At 42.9% G+C, this 17875-nt stretch overlaps 1 protein-coding gene across 1 annotated transcript in view; it reads left to right on the forward strand.

Annotated features, from left to right (window-relative positions):
- Positions 1–17875, forward strand: part of sigirr (single immunoglobulin and toll-interleukin 1 receptor (TIR) domain) — a 54726-nt gene that overhangs the window by 15192 nt on the left and 21659 nt on the right. The window contains exons 5-8 of the mRNA XM_072592071.1: positions 2738–2878; positions 12205–12348; positions 13312–13414; positions 15190–15340. Coding sequence (XP_072448172.1) covers positions 2738–2878; positions 12205–12348; positions 13312–13414; positions 15190–15340 — 539 coding nt within the window. The remainder of the gene's footprint in view (positions 1–2737; positions 2879–12204; positions 12349–13311; positions 13415–15189; positions 15341–17875) is intronic.

Genomic DNA, 17875 nt, shown 5'->3' on the forward strand with positions numbered 1-17875 from the left:
AGGGGAGATGAGGAAACTGGTGAAATCAACACTGATGCTGTTTGGTTGAAGGGTCGCAAGGCAGAAGATGAGGAATTTTTCCTCCAGGTGCTGGGTGCCTAGGATTTGGTGGTGGAGGAAGCCCAGGACTTGTATGTCCTTGGCAGACAGGTAGGGGGAATTGAAGCGGTCAGCCATAGGGCGGTGGGGTTGTTTAGTGCATGTCCCCCAGAGATCTTCTCTGAAACATCTGCAAGTTGGTGTCCTGTCTCCCCAATGTAGAGGAGACCACATCAAGAGTAATGGACGCAGTAGATGAGGTGTTTGGATGTGCAGGAAAATCACTGGCGGATGTAGAAGGATCTTTTGGGGTCGTGGATGGAGCTGAGGGAAGTGGTCTGTGGGCACAGGCTTTACACCTTTTGCTGTGTCAGGGGAAGTGCCGGGAGTGGAGAGTGAGTTGGTGGGGTGTGTGGACCTAAAATGAGGGAATCTTGGAGTGAATAGTCTCTGGAATGCTGATAGAGGTCGTGAGGGTAATATATCTCTGGTGGGGGGGTCTGACAGGTGGCGAAATTGGCAGAGGATGACGCATTGTATCCAGAGATTGGTGGGGTGGAAGCTGAGGACCGGGGTGGGAGGGGGTTCTACCCTTGTTGCAATTGGAGAGGTGGGGATCAAGGGTGGTGGTGCAGGAAGTGGAGGAGATGAGCTGGAGGGCATTGTTGACCACGTGGGAAGGGAAATAGTGTTCCTTGAAGTAGGAGGCCATTTGGGATGTTCTGGAATGGAATTGCTCTTATTGGGAGCAGATGTGGTAGAGGTGGAGGAATTAGGAATAAGCGATAGCATTTTTACAGACTGTCCAGTTTAACTCGAGGTCAGGGTGGATGGTGTTCATGAAGTTGATGAACTGTTCAATCTCCTCATGGGAGCACAAGGTGGTGGCGATACAGTCGTAGAGTCATAGAGATGTACAGCATGGAAACAGACCCTTTGATCCAACTTGTCCATGCCGACCAGATATCCTAAACTAATCTTGTCCCATTTTCCAGCGCTTGGCTTATATCCCTCTAACCCCTTTTCATTTATACCCATCCAGATGCCTTTTAAATGTTGTAATTGTACCAGCCTCCACCATTTCCTCTGGCAGCTCATTATATACACAACCATCTGTGTGGAGAAAGTTGTCCCTTAGGTCCCTTTTTAACTTTTTTCCCTTCTCACCCTAATCCTATGCCTTCTAGGTCTGGACTCCCTCATCCCAGGGAAAAGACTTCGTCTATTTATCCTATCCATGCCCATCCTGATTTAATAAACCTCTATAAGGTCACCCCTTAGCCTCTGACGCTCCAGGGAAAACAGCCCCAGCCTATTCAGCCTCTCCCTATAGCTCAAATCCTCCAACTCTGGCAATATCCTTATAAACTTTTTCCGAAGCATTTCAAGTTTTACAACATCCTTCTTATAGGAAGGAGATCACCATCAATGTAGCGGAGAAAAAGGTGGGGTATAGTACTGGTGTAACTAAGGAAGATGGACTGTTCCACACACCTGATGAAGAGGCAGGCGTAGTTGGGGCCCATGCGAGTGCCCATGGCTACCCCTTTGGTTTAAAGGAAGTACTCTATACTCCTGTTCATAAAACCAAGGGTACTATATATTTTGTTAACTGCCCTCCATCTGAACTGCCAATTACAATGATCTATGCCCATACACTTAAGCCTCTCTACTCCTGCACCCCCCCTTTAGACTTGTATCCCCCTATTTTATATTGATTTTAAATGTTCTTCCTACCAAAGGCAGCATCTCACAGCTCTCTGCATTGAATCTCATCTGCCTCCTATCCACCCACTCCTGCAGCTTGGGGGAGACAAAACTCTATTGACCACAACTCTCTGTTTCCTATCACTCCACCAACATGTATTCATGTTGGTACTGTCCCTTTTATTCCATGGCCTGTAACATTCCTCACAAGTCTGTGTTACATCAAGTGCCTTCTGGAAGTCGATGTACACAATATCAATGGATTAACCCTCATCAGACCTTCCTGTTACTTCTCAAAAACTCCAGCAAGTTAGTCAAACTGGATTTCCCTTCAGAAATCCATGCTGACTGTTCCTAATCAACACACCTATTTCCATTTCATTACTTATTCTATACTAAATAATTGTAAAATAGAAGCTTCGTCATCATGAAACTAAATACCAATTTTGTTCTTTCTGATGGATATAAGACCTATTGGTTTGTCTGTCTTAAGGTATGTACTTGATGCAGATAGAAGAGCTTAATTGTTCCAGACTTGGAAGTGCATGATTCTAACAATGCCTGTTATTGGAAAGTACCCATCCTTTAGATTTTCATTCCTCAACTTGATCAATAAAAATTGTACAACAATAAAATGTATTTTAAACAACACAGCCCCACTGCTACGGAGGGTCAGTATCTGGGGAGCAGCCAAATTTTTCATTCTGGGTGGGCTGAAAACGCAAGGTAGCCCATTTTATTTATAGAGCTTCTTCTAGCCAGTTAATATTAAAAATCACACAACACCAGGTTATAGTCCAGCAGGTTTATTTGGAAGCACTAGCTGTTCCTTCATCAAGTAGCTCTGAAAGCTAGTGCTTCCAAATAAACCTGTTGGACTATAACCTGATGTGTGATTTTTAACTTTGTCCACCCCAGTCCAACACCAGCTCCTCCACATCATAGCCAGTTAATGTAAGAATGCATATTACTTACTGTGTTTCTCCTGTAGATAATGCCAGCCACGTGCCAGCAGTACTGGGTGCTCTCCTTGTGCTATTTGCATTGCTTCTGGCTGGATTACTGTATGTGAAGTGTCGACTGGATCTGCAGCTGTGGTACAGAAATAAATATGGTGAATTTGAAATGAATGGTGAGTCTTTTTTTTCCTTCAGGTTCTTTGATAATGAAAACTTGAGAATAATCCTAATGCATCAGCAACTCCTCTTAGAATATCTGGTAAAATCGAATTCCAGAGGAAAATCCTGGTAATATTGGATGTTGTGTTATTAGATTAGATTACTTACAGTGTGGAAACAGGCCCTTCGGCCCAACAAGTCCACACCGCCCCGCCGAAGCGCAACCCACCCATACCCCTACATCTACCCCTACCTAACACTACGGGTAATTTAGCATGGCCAATTCACCTGACCTGCACATCTTTGGACTGTGGGAGGAAACCGGAACACCCAGAGGAAACCCACGCAGACACGGGGAGAACGTGCAAACTCCACACAGTCAGCCGCCTGAGGCGGGAATTGAACCCAGGTCTCTGGCGCTGTGAGGCAGCAGTGCTAACCACTGTGCCACTGTGTCACTCCAGGTATGGGAGTATACCTTTAAAGGACATTATAGCATGTGACATGAGGGAATAAATATCCCATACTCTGTCTTGCCCTAGGATTGCTGGGACCATGACATGCTACCAGAAGGATGTCGCTCTCTGTTGTATTCTAATACCACTGTGTTTAAGAAATGTAACGTTTGTGTATAATAGTTGGCTGCTTTTAAAAAAAAAAGGTCGGTTGGATTCTTCAGGACCACAATATCCATGACCAGTTTCTTATGTCATGGGAGTTTTCATTACAAAACATAGAACAATATAGCGCAGAACAGGCCCTTCTGCCCTTGATGTTGCGCTGACCTGTGAACTATTCTCAGCTCATCCCCCTACACTATCCCAAAATCATCCATGTGCTTATCTAAGGAATGTTTAAATCTCCCTAATGTGGCTGAGTTGACTACATTAGCAGGTAGTGCATTCCACACCCTTACCACTCGCTGCGAAAAGAACTTGCCTCTGACATCTGTCTTAAATCTATCACCCCTCAATTTGTAGTTATGCCCCCTCGTACACACTGACGTCATCATCCTAGGAAAAAGATTTTCATTGTCTACCCTATCTAATCCTCTGATCATCTTGTATGTCTCTATCAAATCCCCTCTTAGCCTTCTTCTTGCCAATGAGAACAGATTCAAGTCTCTCAGTCTTTCCTCATAAGACCTTTCCTCCAGACCAAGCAACATCCTGGTAAATCTCCTCTGCACCTTTTCCAATGCTTCCACATCCTTCCCAAAATATGTGGACCAAAACTGTACACAATATTCCAAGTGTAACCGCACCAGCATTTTGTATAGTTCCAGCATGCTATTGCGGCTCCGGAACTCAATCGCTCTACGAGTGAAACTGAACACAGTGTTCCTTCTTAACAGCAATATCCACCTGGGTGGCAACTTTCAGGGATCTATGTACATGGATGCCAAGATCCCTCTGCACATCCACACTACCAAGAATCTTTCCATTGACCCAGTACTCTGCCTTTGTGTTATTATCCCCAAAGTGAATAATATTTAGCTGCATTGATCTCCATTTGCTACCTCTCGGCCCAATTCTGCAGTTTATCCAAGTCCCCGTGCAACCTGTAACATTCTTCCACACTGTCCACTACTCCACTGACTTTAGTGTTATCTGCAAATTTACTAATCCATCCACCTATGCCAGCATATAAGTCGTTTATAAAAGTGACAAATGGCAGTGGTCCCAAAACAGATCCTTGTGGCACACCACTCGCAACCGGACTCTAGGCTGAATATTTTCCATCAACCATCACTCTTTCAGAAAGCCAGTTTCTAATCCGAACTGCGAAATCGCCCTTTATTTCATGCCTATGCATTTTCTCCAGCAGCCTACCATGTGGAACCTTATCAAAGGCTTTACTGAAGTCTATGTATACCACGTCAACTGCCCTACCCTCGTCTATATGTTCGGTCACCTTCTCAAAAAACTCACCTGAGGTTTGTGAGACACGACCTGCCCTTCACAAAACCATGTTGACTATCTGAAATCAAATTGTTGCTTGCTAGATAATTGTAAATCTTATCTCTTATAATCCTTTCCAAAACCTTTCCTACAATATAAATAAGGCTCACTGGTCTATAGTTACTTGAGTCATCTCTACTGCCCTTCTTGAACAAGGACACAACATTTGCAATCCACCAGTCCTCTGGTACCAAACTTGTCGACAATGATGACTCAGATATTAAAGCCAAAGGCTCTGCTATCTCCTCCCTAGCTTCCCAGAGAATCCTCAGATAAATCCCATCCGGCCCAGGAGACCTGTCGACTTTCATTCTTCTAGAATTGATAACACCTGTTCGTAACTAACCTCGATCCTTTCTAGTCTAATATCTCGTACCTCATTCTTCTCCTCTACAATATTCTCCTTTTCCTTAGTGAAAACAGATGAGAAATGTTCATTTAGCACCTCTCCAATTTCCACAGGGTCCACACTCCACTTCTCACTTCTGTCTTTGACCGTATTCCTACCCTAATCATCCTTTTATTCCTCACATACCCATAGAAAGCTGGAGGGTTCTCCTTTTTTCTATTTGCTAAAGACTGCTCGTGTCCTCTCTTTGCTCTTTTTAACTCTCTCTTTAAATCCTTCCTAGCTGATCTGTAACTCTCCATCACCTCATCAGAACCATCTTGCCTCATCAACACATAAGCCTCCTTCTTCTTCGTAACAAGAGATGCAATTTCTGTTGTAAACCACGGTTCCCTTACCTTATCACTTCCTCCATGCTTGACAGGCCTCTCAAGGACACGCAATATCTGTTCCTTAAACCAGCTCCACATTTCCGTTGTCTGCATCCCCTGCATTTTGCTACCTCATTCTATACATCTTAATTCTTGCCTAATCGCATTATAATTGCCCTTGCCCTTGCCCTTGTCCCATCGATAACTGTTGATCTGTGGCATGCACTTATCCCTTTCCATCGCTAAACTAAAGATAACTGAATAATAGTTGCCATATCAAGAATAATAACCTGCTGGAAGCAAATGCTTATCACTGGAAATCTGAAGTACAAATAGGGAATAGTTGGAAATGTTCAGCCAGTGAGGTAGTGTCTGTTTGGAAGGTTACCAACATGATGTTTCAGGTCAATGACCTTTTTTTGTTAGTTCTGATAACCAGTCTCCATGCTACAATATTAACTACCTTTCTCCACACTCTGTCTGACCTCCTTAGTGTTAGTGCCTGATTTCTTTAGAACTGACCAATGTTCTCTCCCTCTACTCTGTAAGCATGAGCTCTTGGTGGTGTAGGTTTTGACCTGCTTTACCCACCAGCCCCCAGTTTCTTCATCTAAATAGCTGTTCTTCAGTTGTGCTATTATTCATTGGGTGTCAACAGAGCACTCTATTATGGCATTGCAATAGCCAAATTCCATCAAGCTCTTGCATACACATTTCAATAGGGCCCAGTGGATAGTAATCAGGAACATTGGTCAAGAACAAGAAAATTATCCAATGTCACTGAAGCAGATAATACTTTTCTGGCTGAAATTATCTACCGAGGATGAATCAGAGAATGAAGCTGTAATCTCCTTACTGGTTCAGTGCTATATTCAGTAGTACATTAGCCTACAGAGTAGCTGGAAGTATGCAGTCAGACTTGTATTTATATTTCTATTCTGTCACGGTGGAGAAAGCGAGGACTGCAGATGCTGGAGATTTGGAGTCAGAGTGGAGCTGGAAAACCACAGCAGGTCAGGTAGTATCCGAGGCACCTGTCCATCTTCCTTCCCACCGATCTGCTCCACCCTCCCCACCAACTTATCACAATTGCCCCCCACCTTCGACCTTCCCACCTACCTTTTCCCCACCTCACCCTCGCCTTCCTATTTATCTCTCATCCCCCTTCCCCCTTCACAGTCCAGATGAGGGACTTATGCCTGAAACTTTGTTTCTCCTGTTCCTCGGATGCTGTCTGATGTGCTGTGCTTTACCAGCTTCACCCTTTTATATTCTGTCACGATGCTTCATGATGCACAGTACAGAAAAAGTTGAAACACATCTGCCTTCTGTAAATGTTTTGCATGTCAAGGACCACAGTTCAAAGCCTAACTCGAACAATAAGAAAAATCAAGTAAATTGTGTACAGAGTGAATATCCTGGCAATTTTGGAACAATTGATAGCTGGAAATGAATTATCAGATAGAAGAATTTGGATAATTATGTACGGAATAATGAATACCAAAATGCTATTTGCTGAATGGTTTTTAGTTGAAAGTTCTAATAATTTATACATTAAGAAAAATGTGTTAATTTTGTGCCTGTCTGAGGAGAAGTACTTAAACCTGGCTGGGCCAGAATCTTATAGAGGTCTGAGTGTAGGCTGTTGTAAAGGCTGTTTTTACTTTGCTTTATTTTACTTTTGATTGTAGACCTGAATAGTGGAAAGGGCAGTTTTGCAACAAAGGACTAAGCAAGCAATTGCTATAGTTTAAGAAAGCAAATTACAGAAAATAGTTGCAAGTCACATCACTACTGCTTTATTCAAGATGTTGATGTTTGTAGATGGCCCAGCATCAAGCAGTGTATGCAAAGTGAGATTCAATAGGCAACAAGTCACTGGTTCTTTTGTGGAAGTGTGACCAGTTGTGGATGACAAACATTATCAACCTCACATCAAATCTCAGGATAGCTGAACAACTTGTGGCTGTGAGTGATACAGTGAGAAGTGCTTGGACTTCTGGAAGTGGAGGTGGTATCTCTTTACCTCTCCTTTTGAAAGACCTGAAGCTAAAGAAAGCCAATTGCTGCAAGAAGTTGCTTATAAATAATAGGTTAGAGATTTTATAATTTGTGAACCAGTTGCTCTGTGCTTCTGTGAAGAAGGTAAAGCACCTGAAGGAAAAGAGCAGAAGTGAATGGATTTGGAAACAAAAGGTATATCCATTAGATCCTGAGGATTAGTGCCATTGAATAGTTTTCCCAGCACTTTATTCCCTCCATCTATAGCACTAGTTTATTTTCTGTCTATGCCTGACTGTATATGTGGGCTTTACTAGCTAGACCAGCATTTATTGCCCATCCCTAATTCTCCAGAGGGCAGTTAAGTCACCCATATTGCTGTGGGTCACATGTAGTCCTGACCAGGTAAGGGCAGCAGGTTTCCTTGCCTAAAGGATACTAGTGAATCAGATAGATTTTTCCCGAGAACCACCAATGGTGTTATGGTTATCATTGACTCTTATTTCCAGATTATTATTGAATTCATATTCCCCATCAGCCATGGTGGGATTTGAACCCAGGTTCTCAGAACATTTCCTGGGACTCTTGGCGGAGGTAGAAAAAGAACTGGAAAGTCAGTTCAGTGTTTTTTTTTCCTGATATTGATGTTGCAATGATCCTGTTTTTGCTAGCTAAGCAATTGGTGTTTAGTTGTCTTTCATGAGAAGCTCCTACTGATTTTTTAAGAAGTGTAAAGCAACTGACTTTCCACCAGGTAAAAAACATGATGAGGTACAAGAAGAATTTAGGGAGTTAGGAAACAAGTTAAAACGTAGGACTTCAGAGGTAGTAATCTCAGGATTGCTACCAGTGCCATAAGTAGGAATGATAGAATAAGCAGGATATGTGGCTTGAGAGATGGTGCAGGAGGGAGGAGTTCAGATTTCTGGGACATTGTGACCCGTTCTGGGGGAGGTAGAACTATTACAAGTTGCATGGTCTACACCTGGGCTGGACTGGAACCATTGTCCTTGGGGTTACTTTTGCTAACGCTGTAGGGGAGGATTTAAACTAATGTGGCAGGGGGACGGGAACTAAATGAGGAGGTAAGTGATCAGGAAGGAGCGAGTAATTAAAGCCTGTAAGGAAGTAGATAATGAAGTCCGTATGACAAAAGGAAGAGTAGGCAGGGAGTAGAAGATGTACACCAAGGGACTGGTGGCCTGAGGTGCATTTGTTTTAATGCAAGAAGTACCGTAGGTATGGTAGATGACCTTCGGGCTTGGAATAGTACCTGGGAGTATGATGTTACTGCCATTACTGAGACTTAGTTGAGGGAAGGGCATCATTGGTAACTAAATATCCCAGGATATTGATGCTTCAGGCAGGATAGTGAGGGAGGTAAAAGGGCTGGAGAAGTTGCATTACTGGTCAAATAAGATTTTACAGCTGTGCTGAAGGAGGGCACTATGGAAGATTCGAGCAGTGAGATAATATGGACAGAGCTCAGAAATAGGAAGGGTGCGGTAACAGTGTTGGGACTGTACTACAGGCCTCCCAACAATAAACATGAGATAGAGGGACAAATATGTAGAGAGATTACAGAAAGATGTAGGAGCAACAGGGTGGTGGTGATAGATTTTAATTTTCCCAACATTGACTGTTGGAGGTCTAGATGGAGCAGAATTTGTAAGGAGCATGCAGGAGGATTTTCTGGAGCAATATGTAGATAGTCCAACTCTGGAAGGGGCTATACTGGACCTGGTGTTGGAAAATGAGCCCGGCCAGGTGGTTGAAGTTTCAGTAGGGAATTACTTTGGGGATAGTGATCACAATTCCATAAGTTTTAGAATACTCATGGACAAATATGAGAGTGGTCCTAAAGGAAGAGTGCTAAATTTTGGAAAGGCAACTATACCAAAGTTCAGCAGGCGCTGGGGAATGTAGATTGGGAGCAGCTCTTTGAAGGGAAATCCACATTCGATATGTGGGCGGCTTTGAAAGAGAGGTTGATTCGAGTTCATAAGAGATATGTTCCTATGGAAATAAGGGATTGAAACGGCAAGATTAGGGAACCATAGATGACAGGTGAAATTGAGACCAGCTAAGAAGAAAAAGGATGCATACATAAGGGCTAGGCGACTGAAGTCTGATGAAGCTTTGGAAGAATGTTGGGCATGTAGGACCAATCTGAAATGAGGAATTAAGAGGACTAAAAGGGGTCATGAGATATCTTTAGCAAGCAGGGTTAAGGGAAACCCCCAAAGCCTTTTTGTTTCATACATAAGGAGCAAGAGGGTAACTAGGGAAAAGGTTAGCCCACTCAAGGACAAAGGAGGAAAGACATGCATGGAGTTAGAGAAAATGGATGAGATTCTTAATGTGTACTTTGCATCGGTATTCACCAAAGAGAGAAACATGGCGGATGTTGAGGTTAGGGATAGATCTTTGATTACTCTTGGTCACATTGGCATAAGGAGGGAGGAAATATTGGGTATTCTAAAAGGTATTAAGGTGGACAGGTCCCCAGGTCTGGAGGGGATCTATCCCAGGTTATTGAGGGAAGTGAGAGAGGAAATAGCTGGGGCTTTAACAGCTATCTTTGCAGCATCCTTGAACATTGGAGAGGTCCCAGAAAACTGGAGAATTGCTAATGTTGTCCCCTTGTTTAAGAAGGGTAGCAGGGATAATCCAGGTAATTTCAGACCTGTGAGCCTGACATCAGGGAAGCTATTGGAGAAGATACAGAGGGTTAGAATATATTCCCATTTGGAAGAAAATGAGCTTATCAGTGATGGGCAGCATGGTTTTATGCAGGGAAGGTCATATCTTACAATAGAATTCTTTGAAGAGGTGACAAAGTTGATTTATGAGGGAAGGGATGTTCATGTCATATACATGGATGTTAGTAAGGCTTTTGATAAGGTTCTCCATGATAGGCTGATGAAGGTTGAAGTCGTATGGGGTACAGAGTGTTCTAGGTAGATGGACAGAGAACTGGTTGGACAACAAAAGACAGAGTAGTAATGGAAGGGAGCTTCTCGAAATGGAGACCTGTGACCAGTGGTGTTCGACTGGGATCCGTGCTAGGACCACTGTTGGTTGTGAAATAAATAAATGATTTACCATTAGTAAGTTTGCAGATGACACAAAGATTGGTGAAGTAGCAGATAGTGAAGGGGACTGTCAGAGAATACAGCAGATTGGAGAGTTGGGCAGAGAAATGGCGGATGGAGTTCAATCTGGACAAATGTGAGATGATGCATTTTGGAAGTTCCAATTCAAGAACAAACTATATAGTAAATGGGAAACGTCCTGGGGAAAATTGAGGTACTGAGATGTCTAGGTGTTGAGGCCCATTGTTCCCTAAAGGTGGTTATACAGGTCAGTAGAGTGGTCAAGAAGGCATACTGTATGCTTTCCTTCATCGGACGGGGTAATGAGTACAAGGGTTGGAGGTAATGTTACAGTTGTATAAGACTTTGGTTCAGCCACATTTGGAATACTGCATACAGTTCTGGTTGTCACATTACCAAAAAGATGTGAATGTTTTGTTGAGGGTGCAGAGGAAGTTCACCAGGATGTTGCCTGGTACGGAGGGTTCAGCTATGAGGAGAGGTTGAGTAGATTAGGATTATTTTTCATTGGAAAGAAGGAGGTTGGGAAGGGACCTGATTGAGGCCTAAAAGATCATGAGAGGTGTAGACAGGGTGGATAGCAAGAAACTTTTTTCCCATAGTGGAGGACTCAATTACTAGGGGGTCACAAGTTCAGAGTGAGAGGGGAAAATGCGTGGAAAATTCTTTATGCAGAGGGTGGTCGGTGCCTGTTACGTGTTGCCAGCGGAGGTGGTAGGGGTGGGAATGATAGTGTCATCTAAGATGTATTCTAGACAGATACATGAATGGGCAGGGAGCAAAGGGATACAGATCCTTAGAAAATAGGCAGCAGATTTAGATAGCGATCTGGATTGGCGCAGGCTTGGAGGGCCATAGGGCCTGTTCCTGTGCTGTAATTTTCTTTGTTCTTTGACTCACTTGGAAAATGTCTTATTTATTGATTCAAAAGTCACAGCTCAGCAACTGCTGCACGAAAGTTAATTGGTTTTCTTTAAGTTTAAACTGAGTTTTATTTTAATTCCGGGAATCAAACAGCTTCTGTAGTGAAAAACAATAATGCATGTTCTGTATCTTTCTGTTTCTGTGTGTCTGTAAGTTGTTTCCAGTCCCAACCTGCTTTGTTAGCTGAGAACCAATCAGTTTCACTTGCAAACAGCTCCTTTTGTCCTGATCATCGGTGCTTTGCAGGAACCCATGCGACATGAAAAAACAGAATTTACTATCAGTATTGAATTCCTTGCTGTGAAATTATTTACCTTCTGGTAAATCATTGTGTTTAATAACAAGTCTTTCTCCTTGCAGTTCCACAGTTTTGCATAAGAGTGGGGATTGGTTGAAGTTGTATCTTTTGACAGTGGGAGCACGTTCAGTGAATTGTTTCTCAAATCTGATTGGACCTTATTTATTGTCAGATGAATGTAAGACTGACACTGTCTGCATATCAAAAGAAAACTCGCAAATAATGACTGTGGGACAATAGTGAGACAAACTCTCAGTTCTTAGTCTGTTTTTTTGGAAGAGCAGAAATGTAAATCCCTTCTAATAATTTTCTCTTCCCAGATGGGAAGTTATATGATGCTTATATATCCTATGTGTCTGCTGATGATGACCGCAAATTTGTCAACTTCATCCTGAAGCCACATCTGGAGAACAAATATGGATACAAGTTACACTTGGATGATCGTGACATTCTTCCAGGATCAGGTGCCTTTTTCTTTACTAATCAGGAGACCCAGTACATGAGGCATAACAGCCTGTCAGTATCAAACATAGCATATAGACAATCGTGGGTTACATGATTTGGGGGCAATAATATTACTTGAAATTTTGGAATAAAGTACCAAAGTACCATTTGTTGTCACAAGTACTCCCCCTGCTTCCAACATCCCCCCCCCCCCCCCCCCCCCCCCCCCCCCAAAGCATCCATTTTCATTGAGTGGAATTGGACAGGGAGAGTCGGCTGGTAACTTGACAGTTGAGCGCATCTAAGTTGGATTCAGTCCATCTTTTTGGAATTGCAGCAACAGTCATCAAATATTGATCATGAATGGGACACTTGGCTGAGTTTGCCTGTTCCTATCAGAGAATGTTCAGACCTGAAACTACGGTAGCATGATCTTTGCTGTCACCAAATAGGGTGTTCTGGAGCTGCTAACATTTCTCAGTCTTCAGTTCTTTCTACAACCTCAAAGTCTTTAAAACCAAAGTATTATTTACTGAATAGTAGTTAATTGAATATTCCATTGGTTTATATATTAAGGCAAATTTATTAAACTTAAGCTTCACTGGGGAGCAGTACTTATGGGCATTGAGCCTGAGACAGTTGCAACAAAGTAATTTCAATTTTCCAACTCCAAATTCCTTTCAAATGCTGGTTGTAGAAATCCTCAGAACTATTGATGTGGTCAAGTTGTATAATTAGAATTTTAAAAAAATGAATGATTAGAATAACTGAAATAACTGACACTTGATGGGGTCAGGAGGAAATGTTTAGAATCTGCACTGCAGGACTAATACACATCTGAATCAACATAGTTGTTACATAGACTTATTTGAATAGAATCTTCTTGTTATAAATTTTTATGCTCCAATCAGTTACTGTGATGTACCACTCCTTCAAGCTTCTTCACTAGTTTACTTTTGACTACTGTTTCTGTCTTGATCTAGAGCCCTCGGCAGAACTGATAATGAACATTAGTCGCTGCCGTCGTCTGATTGTAGTGCTATCCAAATCATACCTGGAACAGGATTGGTGCAGGCTGAACTTTAGGTATTTTCTACACTATTGAGCTGAGAAAAAGCTAAGGATGATGGAGAGTGATGTATTCATATAGCCATGGGGATGTTTGTGTAAGAAACGTCAAAATATAAATGAGTCATTTGATGTGTTCTGGATCTCTTGTAAAACTGTATGTAAAGCATATAGATGACTATTTGAGGTGGAACTAAGACTGAATTGGTTAGTGTCAAGAGTGTGGCACTGGAAAAGCACAGCAGGTCAGGCAACATCCGAGGAGCAGGAGAATTGACATTTTGGGCATAAGCCCTTCATCGGGAATGAGGCTTGTGGGCCGGGAACTGAGATTAATGAAAGGGAGGTGGGACTAGAGGGAAGGTAGCTGAGAATGCAATAGGCAGATGAAAGTGGGGGAGAAGTGATACGTTGGAGAGGAGGATGGAGCGAATTGATGGCAAAAACAATGGACAGGTCAAGAAGGCGGTGCTGAAGTGGATACTTGGGTCTGGGATAAGGTGGGGGAGAGGAGGAATTGGAAACTGGTGAAATCCACATTAATCCCGTGTGGTTGCAGGGTACCAAGGTGGAAGATGAGCCATTCATCCTGCAGACGTCAGGTGGTTAGCGTTTGACAATGGAGGACGCCCCAGATCTGCATGTCCTTGGTGGAGTGGGAGGGGGAGTAGAAGTCTTCAGCCACGGGGTGGTGGCGTTAGTTGCTGTGGATGTCCCAGAGATGTTCTCTGAAATGGTCTGCAAGTTGGCATCCTGTCTCCCTGATGTAGAGGACACCACATTGGGTGCAATGGATACAGTAGATGACATTGGTGGAAGTGCAGTAAATTTATATCAAATGTGGAAGTATCCTTTTGGGGCCTTCGGAGGTGAGGTGGAGGGGCGTGTGAATCTGACAAAGGAGTCACAGAGGCAATGGTCTGTCCAAAATGCTGATAGGGGTAGGAAGGAAAATATATCCTTTGTGGCAGGGTCTATTTGTAGGTGGCAGAAGGTGATACAATATATACGAAGGTTGGTGGGATGGAAGGTGAGGTCCAGGGGGGTTCTGTCCTTGTTGTGTTGAATTGGTTAGTGTATGTGTTTTTTTTAATTCAAGGGATGGGGGTGTCACTGATATTTATTGCCCAGAGGGCAATTAAACATCAACTACATTGGGGTGGCACAGTGGTGAGCACTGCTGCCTCACAGCGCCAGAGACCCGGGTTCAATTCCCACCTCAGGCAACTGACTGACTGTGTGGAATTTACACATTCTCCCCATGTCTGCGTGGGTTTCCTCCGGGTGCTCCGGTTTCCTCCCACAGTCCAAAAATGTGCAAGTTAGGTGAATTGGCCATGCTAAATTACCCGTAGTGTTAGGTAAAGGGGTAAATGTAGGGGAATGGGTCTGGGTGGGTTGCGCTTCTGCGGGACAGTGTGGACTTGTTGGGCCGAAGGGCCTGTTTCCACACTGTAAGTAATCTAATCTAATCTAAACAGATGTCAATTCTAATCTAATCTACATTGCTGTGGGTTTGGAGTTGCATTTAGGCCAGACCAGGTGGAGACATTAGTAAATCAGAGAGGTTTTTCCTGACAATTGACAACAATTTCATTGTCATCTTAATTCCTGATTTTTATTGAATTCAAATTCTACCATCTGCCATGGCAGGATTTTTGAACCCTAGTCCCATATCATTAGCTGAGTCTGTATATTAATAGTCTAGAGATAATACCACTAGATCATTGCCTTTCTTCATGGTGTGTCATAGGAGCTGTTCATTATTTTGACAAGTGACTTGTCTTTTTCAGGGAAGCACTATGGCAACTACTGGATCTCTCCAGAAGACCCATCTTCATTATGTTTGAAAGTCAGTACAGGGAACTATCTCACCCAGCTATTCAACTTCTCAAATCACAGAGGAAAAGTTTTACTCTCCTGCTGTGGACTTCCACATCAATGGTATGTTAATGGAACTTGTAAGCCAAATGTCACTGATATCAGGCCAAATTGAACAGCTTTGAAACTTCTATACTGTGCACCTAACAACCTAAATTAGAAACCTTAAACACTAGCACACAAAAAGAAAGAGATTGTGAATATACTTTTCTTTGGTGTTCTAGTCAATGGCAGATAAATTATTCAAGTTGAAACTGAAAAATAGAGATGAAGAATAGTGATAACAGTGAGTGTTCAATGCTCACACCAACTGAGGTTATTATGAAGGAATCTCCTTCTCAACCTCTCCCCGCACCTGAGGCATGGTGGCCCTTACATTATCAGTCATCTTCCTCCAATGAGAGAGCAGCCCAATGATCTCATAGGACTTGCTGGAAGTGCCAATTTGGATCAGGAACAGGGGCTGAATAAAATTAACATAGGTAAAACATTGGTGCTGAGAAAATTAATGGAATTAATAGTGACAAATCTTTGGGACCTGACTTTAATGTTCTCATATGGAAACAGTGGGGAAGCACATTGTTGACACTCTGACTATAATCTTAGAGATCGCTAGATAGGGGAGTCTTCCCTCTGGATTAGAAAATTGAAAAAGTGTCTAGTTAGACTAGTTAGCCGAACATTTGTAGATGGGAAAATTGTTGGAATCTATAAACGAGGATGGGCTAATTGAGCAAAATATTCAGTTCATCAGGGAGAGCCAGCATGCCTGATTAAACTTCACTGAATCTTTTGAAGAGGTGACTACAGTAGTGGACAGGGGACTGTTCATAGACGTTGTTTATGTGGATTTACAGAAGGCATTTGATAAAATCCCACAAAGCAGAATGTTAAGTAAGGGACCAGCCCACAGAATTGAGGGAAAAGTACAGACATGACTGGAAAATTGAGTGGCTGGCAGTTAAAAGTAGGGATAATGGGTATGTACTCAAATTGGCAGAATGTGACTGGTGGTGTTCTTCTGTGTTAGGGCCCCAATTGTTCATACTATTTATTAACAATTTGGGTAATGGCATAGAAAGTCATATATTCATGTTTGCAGATGACACAAAATTAAACTGCACTGTAGACAGTATAGATAGCATAAAATTACAAAGGGATATTGATAGACTAAGTGAATAGGCAAAAGTGTGGCACATGTGGGGTTCAGTGCAAGCACATGTGAGTTTATCCATTTTAGATTGAAAGATAGATCAGGGTATTTTCTAGATGGCTGTTTTCTATTTAACTTTCTAGAAGTTAGATACTATGAATGTCCAAAGGGACTTTGTTCAGATGCGTAGCATGAACATGTGCAGAAAATAATCAAGAAAGCTAATGGAATGGTGGCCTTTGTATTGCCAATCCTCTAGATATAGACAAGCAGAGGTTATGCTGGTTAAACCCCACTTGGAATACTGTGAGCAGCCAGCACACACCAGAAAGGACGTATTAGCCTTGGAGGTAGCACAATGTAGGTTTATAAGCATGATACATGGACTACATGGGTTAAATTATGAGGAGAGACTATACAAATAAGACCTGTTTTCTCTAAACCTAGAAGGTTAAGGCTGATTTGATTAGTCTTCACGAAGTAAAGCTGAGTCCAAGAAAAGATCAGCCGTAATCTTATCAAATGGTGCAGCAGGCTTAATGGGCCAGATGGCCTACTCCTCCTCTTTCTTATGCTCTTGTGATATTCACAGGAAAAGACAGAGTAGATTAAGGATTCTAGAATTAGGAGGCAGAGTCTAAGAATTAAGGCCAGACAGACCAGGAGGAATGTTTAGAAACATTTCTACACACAAAAGTGGTGTATTTTGGAGCTGCCTACCACAAACAGCAGTGGATGCAGGATCAGTTGTTTACTTTAAATCTGAGACAGATAAATTTTTGTTTAACAAAAATATGAATGAATGAATGAATTAAAGACAGATACATTGAGTTAGGCCACAGATCAGCCAGGATTTAATTGAGTGATGGGATAAGCAGAAGGGGTTGAATGGCCTACTACTAACCGTTCCCAGGAGGACCAGTTCCAATACCGTATCCCAGGAGGACTAATTCCAATACCTTACAACCCAGATGGCCTCCTTCTTCAAAGACCGCAATTTTCCCCCAGACATGATCGACGATGCTCTCCACCGCATCTCCTCCACTTCCCACTCCCCTGCCTTTGAGCCCCATCCCTCCAATCGCCACCAGGACAGAACCCCACTGGTCCTCACCTACCACCCCACCAACCTCCATATACATCGTATCATCCGTCGTCATTTCCGCCACCTCCAAACAGACCCCACCACCTGGGATATATTTCCCTTCCCCACCCCTATCAGTGTTCCGAAAAGACCACTCCCTCCGTGACTCCCTCATCAGGTCCACACCCCCCACCAACCAAACCTCCACTCCCGGCACCTTCCCCTGCAACCGCGAGAAATGCAAAACTTGCACCCACACCTTCCCCCTTACTTCCCTCCAAGGCCCCAAGGATCCTTCCATATCCGCCACAAATTCACCTGCACCTCCATACGCATCATTTATTGCACCCGCTGCACCCGA

The sequence above is a fragment of the Chiloscyllium punctatum genome, chromosome 22, assembly GCF_047496795.1.
Source record: "Chiloscyllium punctatum isolate Juve2018m chromosome 22, sChiPun1.3, whole genome shotgun sequence".
NCBI lineage: Eukaryota > Metazoa > Chordata > Chondrichthyes > Orectolobiformes > Hemiscylliidae > Chiloscyllium > Chiloscyllium punctatum.